Source organism: Heptranchias perlo, chromosome 33 (genome assembly GCF_035084215.1).
Source record: "Heptranchias perlo isolate sHepPer1 chromosome 33, sHepPer1.hap1, whole genome shotgun sequence".
Classification (NCBI taxonomy): Eukaryota; Metazoa; Chordata; class Chondrichthyes; order Hexanchiformes; family Hexanchidae; genus Heptranchias; species Heptranchias perlo.
In genome coordinates this window covers 4,932,002-4,940,602 of record NC_090357.1, presented here as the reverse complement: position 1 = coordinate 4,940,602, position 8,601 = coordinate 4,932,002, and the positions used below count along the sequence as shown (strand labels likewise).

At 55.2% G+C, this 8,601-nt stretch overlaps 1 protein-coding gene across 2 annotated transcripts in view; it reads right to left on the bottom strand.

Moving 5' to 3' along the window:
- Positions 1-534: 534 nt before the first annotated feature.
- The window catches only part of LOC137301420 (transmembrane protease serine 4-like), a 53,240-nt gene continuing 45,173 nt past the window's right edge, over positions 535-8,601 (bottom strand). For both annotated transcript variants that reach the window (XM_067970913.1, XM_067970914.1), the window contains exons 12-13: positions 6,183-6,332; positions 535-2,122 (exon numbers count right to left, since the gene is read on the bottom strand). In XM_067970913.1, the coding sequence (XP_067827014.1) occupies positions 2,117-2,122; positions 6,183-6,332 (156 nt within the window). In that variant the 3' untranslated portion in view covers positions 535-2,116. The remainder of the gene's footprint in view (positions 2,123-6,182; positions 6,333-8,601) is intronic.

The following is an 8,601-nucleotide window of genomic DNA, read 5'->3' as shown; positions in this document are numbered from 1 at the left end:
GTCCTTGCAGTAACTTAGTTTTGGTACAAATAGAGATGGACAAGCTCAAGTAGAGACAATAATCAGCCTCGTGCCTTCTCATGGGAGTCAGTCACCTCTGGCCACCAGTTAGACTCATTGAAAAATTCGGGAGTTGTATATAAAAATATAAATATATCGACTCCTCTTCTGCCCCAATGGAAGGGACCAACTCTCAATGTGGGGGGGGAGGGTAGAAACGGCTTCATGGGCAGCCCCTCCTACCCCCCAACTGGCTATTCCTCATGGATGAGGCTAGACAGTGAGTGTCGTCAGGATATTTAACTGGGGAGAGATAAGGGAAGGGGGAGGGTCATCACAGCTCAATCTAGGCCTTGCTCAATCTCCACATATGCACTTTCCACCAGGATTCAATGGATAGTGAGCAGGAACGGGAACCCTGGCTGATTTTCCCCTTTCTCTGGCCCCAAGGGGTCACTGAGGCCAATTGAAGCCCCCTCCTACTTGGTCCCCCCGTCTTTGTCACCACCCCCCCACCCCCCTCACTGTGCCAGCTGACTCAGCACAGGCTGGGAATGGAAGCCGGGACCTGCCTGGTGAGCATGGGGTCAGTACCACACCAGGCAGTGCCCTCACACACCAAGCCAAGAGGCCGCACGGTCAACATGCATTTTCCATCCTTGTTTAGCGTGTAGTAAAAAAAAATTCCGACTCCTGCCTCAGCTTCACGACCGTCGTAGGGAAGGATTGACCCCGATTCAAGTAACTATTAAAGATACATGGTTCCTTTATAAAATGCTCCCTGCGCTTTACTGAATGGAACACATTCAAAAATCCATAAAATTACATACAATACATATCGTACAGAGGCAAAAAAATTTGCACACCGATAATAAAACAGTTAGACTGTACCCTGAGCCTTTGAACACACCAGGTTTATGCTCACTACCGTTGTCAGTCGAAATACACAAGGCCCTTTTCTACACTGGCACTCACCTCTAGAACCTGGGCTGAAATCCAAACCCACTCACCTTCCTACGTGAGATGATTTTGGGCAGTCTCGGCCTTGTTTCTAAGATTACAGCCAAGGCCAAAACTACAGTACATCAACCCCCGCCCCCCTCACTTAGAATAGACACAAGTAATGGCTGGTGTAGGATATGGAGAGTGATGTAGGGTTAATCTTCAGGTTGGGCAGTGTGAAGAGTGTTCCACTCTTGTCCCAACCCTGTGCTGATCTGGAATGTAGTGGCTTAATGGAGGAGCGGTGAACGAGCTTTACCTGGTGACGCATCTGGTCTGGGAGATCTCAATGTCGACACCAGATGCCTGAAATGGGAATAGGTTTCATTTCTGAGAACTAATATCCCTCGCCTCAAGTGTATATATATATATTTTTTTTTTTTTAAAATCAGACACACACAAAAGTTATTTTTCTTCTGGTAATGGATTTAAAAGTTGGGGTTTGCTACAAGATTCAAGAGGGTGGGGGTCACCTCTATGCCTGCACCCTCACAATGGGGATTACTGATTGGCCACTCTGTTACATACCCTGTGTGCACTAATCTTGTCATCGCATTGGAAATTCAAATCTAAAGTAGCCAATCAAGACATATATAAAAAAAAATCTAGTTACTTGATTGCCGATCTAAAAATTAAGATTTTTTTTTTTGTGTGGCGGGCACTTCCTGACTTAGAAATGGGAGATTTGACCCACTTGGGGGGTGAAACTAGCATCCGTGGCAGTCATTCCCTGGAAAACAAGTCAGGAAACCCCGCCCATTCTTCCATTGGATTGGACAGTCTTTCAATATTGACGCTACAGAGCAGTATTGTGAGATTGTTTCCAATCTTCACCTTGATGCAGTTCGCATAATAATAAAAACAACAAACGGGTATTTGGGGGTTTGCCCGTATCTGGCGTATGAGCTCCATCGCAGAGGGTCGGTGAGGCAGCTGGTGTCTGGGATTATTGTACTCATAGTCCAGGCTGCACACCAAAGGCAGGACAGGCCAGCAGTTCAAATCAAATCAAATCATTTTGAGTCCTTTATCAATCTTCAATAAAGTGCATGGAGTAATCGTCTTCCAGAAATCCAGGAAACTAGGCCCAGGCTTTTCCCCAAACCCCTCGTCCTCAATGCTGTAAGTTTTTTTTAAAATGTAAAAAAAAATACATTAATAAAAGTAGCAACACTTTTATTACAAGGCCAGAAAAAAAATACAAACCAAGCACTGGGGTTCATTTGTAGAGGGATAGAATTGAAAAGCAGAGAAGTTATGTTAAACTTGTATCGAACTTGGTTAGACCACACTTGGAGTACTGTGCACAGCTCTGGTCTCCATATTACAAAAAAAGGATAAGGAGGCAGTGGAGAAGGTGCAAAAAAGATTCACAAGGTTGATACCAAAACTGATAGGTTATAATGATCAGGAAAGACTGAACAGGCTGGGACTCTTCTCTGTAGAGAAGAGAAGGCTGGGGGTGACCTGATAGAGGGCTTTCAAATTCTGAAGGGGTTTGATTGGGTAGACGTAGAGAAAATGTTTCAGTTTATGGTGGAATCCAAAACCAGGGGCCATAAATATAAAATCCAATAAAGGAATTCGGGAGAAACTTCTTTACCCAGAGAGTGGTGAGAATGTGGAACTCGCTCCCACAAGGAGTAGTTGAGGCGAATAGCATCGATACATTTAAGGAGAAGCTGGATAAATACATGAGGGAGAAAGGAATAGAAGGATATGCTGATAGGGTGAGATGAAATAGGGTGGGAGGAGACTCGTGTGGAGCATAAACACCAGCACAGAGCAGTTGGGCCGAATGGCCTGTTTCCAGTGCTGTAAATTCTATGTAATATAGAAATATTCACATCCCAAATATAAACCCCGCCTCCCCCAACAAATACATAGACAAATCATCAACACCTCGCAAGTTATATAACATCTTAAATGAGAAAAATATCCCAAGTAGCTTCACAGAGGAATGAGGGCGATAAACAGAGAGCCAACCCCCATCCAAGTAAGAACAGAACTTTTAGTGGCAGGAAAAGGCCTATAGGCCCTTGAAACCCACGGTTCATCTCTCCTCATAACTCCAGTTTTCAATCCTCGGCATCATCCTGGTGAATCGACTCTGAACGCTCCCTATGGCTTTAATGTCCTTTCTACGATGGGGCTCCCAATCTACTCACAGCACAGTAACCGTGATCCAACCATTTGCCGGATTTAACCCCACTTCTTTACGGCCGTGCCCCTCTTTATAAAAACCAACCCCCCCCCCAAAAACTTTCTATTGGCCTTTCTCATGATTTTACCAAACTGCTCTGGCAGTCGGAGCGTTCAGGCCAGGCCGTGAGCCCGCGGACGGACGGCGTCGCTGAAGCAGGAGTGCGACGGGAAGACCGTTTACGCGAAACAGGATTTCCGCCCGCAGTCCCGGGTGAAGCTACGCGGCGGAACGGGAGCGTCTCCGTGGAAACGGCCCAGCCCATCAATTAGAACTCCCAGATATCTGTGTCGTTCCATTGAGCGTCTGCTCCCCGTTCATCTTTTCACCTCCCAATACTCGTGTGTGTACGACGTATACAGTCAAACCCCTGTAAATTCATTCCCGGGTAACCGGTATCATAAATAAAAATTTAACAAAAAACACCCGACCCCCTCGATTAGATTCCAGCTTGTAACTCATTCCCGGGTATCCGATATTTTAGACTTTATGTTTATTGACAAGTTTCCAAGTGGATGTTTCCCTGTTGCTATGACAGCAGTTGTTTGACCTTTTGGGAAGGTTTCCAAGAATCCCTTGTTTTGATTGCTCAGCATTGGCACAGCTGCCAGTCTCCGCCTCTGCTTCTAAATACCAGGAGTCCTTCAAATATCCAGTAACATCTGAAAGATTTGGGGTGGAGGGGCTAAAAGCCAATAATCCGAGCTGCAATGTCCTCACTGTTGTCCGTCTGTCTCTCTCTGTTCTTGTAACGTTAGTTTGCTAATCCCTTTGGTCTTCTTTCAACTGCATTTCTGTTGAGCATTTCCCTCTGAAGCGTTTGCACTTTTTCAGCACTTGATTACAGCCACTGGGTGGCAGGAAAGCACTATGTGAAATCTCAGGCCAGCACTGAGATTGGAGAGCGGAGAGGGGGGGGAAAAGGAGGGAGCGGAGAGGGGGGGGAAAAGGAGGGAGCGGAGAGGGGGGGGAAAAGGAGGGAGCGGAGAGGGGGGGGAAAAGGAGGGAGCGGAGAGGGGGGGGAAAAGGAGGGAGCGGAGAGGGGGGGGAAAAGGAGGGAGCGGAGAGGGGGGGGAAAAGGAGGGAGCGGAGAGGGGGGGGAAAAGGAGGGAGCGGAGAGGGGGGGGGAAAGGAGGGAGCGGAGAGGGGGGGAAAAGGAGGGAGCGGAGAGGGGGGGGGAAAGGAGGGAGCGGAGAGGGGGGGAAAAGGAGGGAGCGGAGAGGGGGGGAAAAGGAGGGAGCGGAGAGGGGGGGGAAAAGGAGGGAGCGGAGAGGGGGGGAAAAGGAGGGAGCGGAGAGGGGGGGAAAAGGAGGGAGCGGAGAGGGGGGGGAAAAGGAGGGAGCGGAGAGGGGGGGGAAAAGGAGGGAGCGGAGAGGGGGGGGAAAAGGAGGGAGCGGAGAGGGGGGGGGAAAGGAGGGAGCGGAGAGGGGGGGGGAAAGGAGGGAGCGGAGAGGGGGGGAAAAGGAGGGAGCGGAGAGGGGGGGGGAAAGGAGGGAGCGGAGAGGGGGGGGGGAAAGGAGGGAGCGGAGAGGGGGGGAAAAGGAGGGAGCGGAGAGGGGGGGAAAAGGAGGGAGCGGAGAGGGGGGGAAAAGGAGGGAGCGGAGAGGGGGGGAAAAGGAGGGAGCGGAGAGGGGGGGAAAAGGAGGGAGCGGAGAGGGGGGGAAAAGGAGGGAGCGGAGAGGGGGGGAAGAGGAGGGAGCGGAGAGGGGGGGGAAAAGGAGGGAGCGGAGAGGGGGGGGAAGAGGAGGGAGCGGAGAGGGGGGGGAAAAGGAGGGAGCGGAGAGGGGGGGGAAAAGGAGGGAGCGGAGAGGGGGGGAAAAGGAGGGAGCAGAGAGGGGGGGGGAAGAGGAGGGAGCGGAGAGGGGGGGAAGAGGAGGGAGCGGAGAGGGGGGGAAAAGGAGGGAGCGGAGAGGGGGGGAAAAGGAGGGAGCGGAGAGGGGGGGAAAAGGAGGGAGCGGAGAGGGGGGGAAAAGGAGGGAGCGAAGAGGGGGGGGAAAAGGAGGGAGCGGAGAGGGGGGGGAAAAGGAGGGAGCGGAGAGGGGGGGGAAAGGAGGGAGCGGAGAGGGGGGGGAAGAGGAGGGAGCGGAGAGGGGGGGGAAAAGGAGGGAGCGGAGAGGGGGGGGAAGAGGAGGGAGCGGAGAGGGGGGGGAAAAGGAGGGAGCGGAGAGGGGGGGAAGAGGAGGGAGCGGAGAGGGGGGGGAAAAGGAGGGAGCGGAGAGGGGGGGGAAGAGGAGGGAGCGGAGAGGGGGGGGAAAGGAGGGAGCGGAGAGGGGGGGGAAAAGGAGGGAGCGGAGAGGGGGGGAAAAGGAGGGAGCAGAGAGGGGGGGGGAAGAGGAGGGAGCGGAGAGGGGGGGAAGAGGAGGGAGCGGAGAGGGGGGGAAGAGGAGGGAGCGGAGAGGGGGGGAAGAGGAGGGAGCGGAGAGGGGGGGAAGAGGAGGGAGCGGAGAGGGGGGGGAAGAGGAGGGAGCGGAGAGGGGGGGGAAAGGAGGGAGCAGAGAGGAGGGAAAGGAGGGAGCGGTGAGGGAAAGGAGAGTCGGGGAGGGGGGCGGGGGGAGTTTGTATCTGGACGTTGATTGAGGACCAGATGGTGATAAGAAGCGGGAGCCCTGGCTGTTTATTTTTCCCCCTCTCTCTTTAGCCCAGGTCAGTGATTGTCGAGGTCTGACCATCACCCAGACTGAGCCCATTGAGCACAAAGCAGGGATGGAGAGCAGGATCCTCCTGGGTCTGTGGGGCTCCGAGATTGCGCTGGGTGGCGAATTCACCCATCAACCATCAGGGCAAGAATGTGGTTAAAAGGCCATCTAAGTGAGTGTTGCGTTGAGGGCAATATTGGAATAATTGGGCGACTGGTCCCCTCCCCCGTTGACTTGTTGACATCGCACTGAGCAACATGACCCACAGGATATTTGGATGAGCAGGGATTGGGGGGCGGGGGAGGAGGTTGAGCGTTGGCGACAGCCCCTCTCGTACTTACATTCATGACGTGGTAGATCCAGTCGAGCAGCACAGTCACGTCACTATAAACCCCCGGCCGATTGGGTCGGGCGCAGCCTGTGCCCCAGCTCACGATCCCGATTAACTGCCAGTGCCGATAGTGGTAAACCAGTGGGCCCCCGCTGTCCCCCTGGAAAGAGACGGGACGGTAAATTCACCGCGCCAACGGACGCCATCGCGTCAAGGAGTCAGCATCACTTACAAAACGCACGCCGTGTGGGCGGGAACGTGGGAACAGGAGGAGGCCGTTCAGCCCTTCGAGCCTGTCTTACCATTCAATTAGATCATGGCTGATCTTAACTCCATTTACCTGCCCTGGTTCCGTAACCTTTAATACCCTTGCCCAACAAAAAAAATCTATCATTCTCAGTTTTGCAAACCCGCACGCCCCCAGGTCCTGATCTCAACATCCCTCCGGCCAAGAACTGAAGGTATCTCTCTGAAGAATCACAAGCTCTGGACTAACCCTGGTCTTACAGTCAGTCGGGTTTAAGGTTTATTGTTAGGAGGGAGAGACTCACAGCTTCACCCCTTCACCCAACTCATTGCACGGTTTCTGCGTTCAACGTTCCCGGTACACAGCGGAAACTAAGCTCTGAGAGCTTACAACCACAAACGTCAGGTCTGCCGGATTGTAGGTTACACTGCAGAGCAATGGATAATGCAGGCCACCTAATGGAATAGCTACAGTACAGGAGGCATGGAGCGTCAGGTTGGTTGGGGTCAGGGAGTCAGGGAAGCCTCATCACTAGTTAATAGTCAGTTAATTTATACTGGACATGCGCATGGCAGTCATACAAGTTGCACAGAAATTCCTGCGGTATCTGGGAGCTGTGTGGTGTATCAGAGCCGGGGGGGGGGGGGCTGGGCGGGGTGCCCCAGAGCCTGGGGGTGGGGGGGGGGGCCGGGCGGGGTGCCCCAGAGCCTGGGGGTGGGGGGGGGGGCCGGGCGGGGTGCCCCAGAGCCTGGGGGGGGGGGGGGGGCCGGGCGGGGTGCCCCAGAGCCTGGGGGTGGGGGGGGGGGGCCGGGCGGGGTGCCCCACAGCCTGGGGGGGGGGGGGGGGGCCCGGGCGGGGTGCCCCGCAGCCTGGGGGGGGGGGCGGGCGGGGTGCCCCACAGCCTGGGGGGGGGGGGGGGCCGGGCGGGGTGCCCCACAGCCGGGGGGGGTGGGGGGGGGCCGGGCGGGGGTGCTCCACAGCCGGGGGGGGGGGGGGGGGGTGGGTGGGCGGGGTGCCCCAGAGCCTGGGGGGGGGGGGGGGGCGGGGTGCCCCACAGCCGGTGGGCGGGGTGCCCCACAGCCGGGGGGGGGGGGGTGGGTGGGCGGGGTGCCCCAGAGCCTGGGGGGGGGGGGGGGCGGGCGGGGTGCCCCACAGCCGGGGGGGGGTGGGTGGGCGGAGTGCCCCACAGCCGGGGGGGGGGGTGGGTGGGCGGGGTGCCCCAGAGCCTGGGGGGGGGGGGGGGGGGGGGGGCCGGGCGGGGTGCCCCACAGCCGGGGGGGGTGGGTGGGCGGGGTGCCCCAGAGCTGGACGCCGACACCGGATGCTAAATGTGGCACCAGCCTCACCACCTTTTCTTCTAATTCAGTCTCAGGATATGAACATTATTGGCGAGACCGTCATTTATTGCCCACCCCGAGTTGCCCTGAGAAGCTGGTGACACAACTGAGTGATTTGCTGGGCCACTTCAGAGGGTGGTTAAGAGTCAACCATGTTGGTGTGGGGACTGGAGTCACATATTAGGCCCAGACCGAGTAAGGACGGCAGGTTTCCTTCCCTAAAGGACACTGGTCAACCAGTTGGGTTTTTACGACAATTCGACAGCTTCCCGGTCACTTTTATTGATACCAACTTATTTCCAGATTTTGTTTTACACTGAATCCAAACTCCTGGTGGGGTTTGAACTCAGGTCTGTCCAGATTATTAGTCCAAGGCTGTGGATTACTAGTCCAGTAGCATAACCTCTACACTCCCATACCAAGAGATTTCACTTAAAGTTCCTTAACTCCAATGACACTAAAACCAACAGCTCAAGGGAGCTGCGATCAGGTTTTTTTTTGTACGTTCTCCCTTTCTTTTGTCCCCTCTTCTCCTGAAGGCTTTAGCATCTGGATTCACTTCATGGGCGCTGACACCCTTGGCTTCCTCACACAAGAGGCCATTCTTAATGTGCGAGCACAGATGGCCAAGTAGGGCATTGGATAATTGGGGTGAGGGCGTCACAGCCAAGCCCCATACTGCCCCGCTCCCAATATCCGCAGGCCAGTGGAATTCACTGGATCAGGAATGGGATCGTTGGCCGACTCTTCTACTTAATTACAGTGCCCCCCTGCCCCCATCACTGCTCCGCTCAGCTCAGGCCCATCCCATCAGAGGGATGATGACGAGGTCCCCGCTCGTGTCC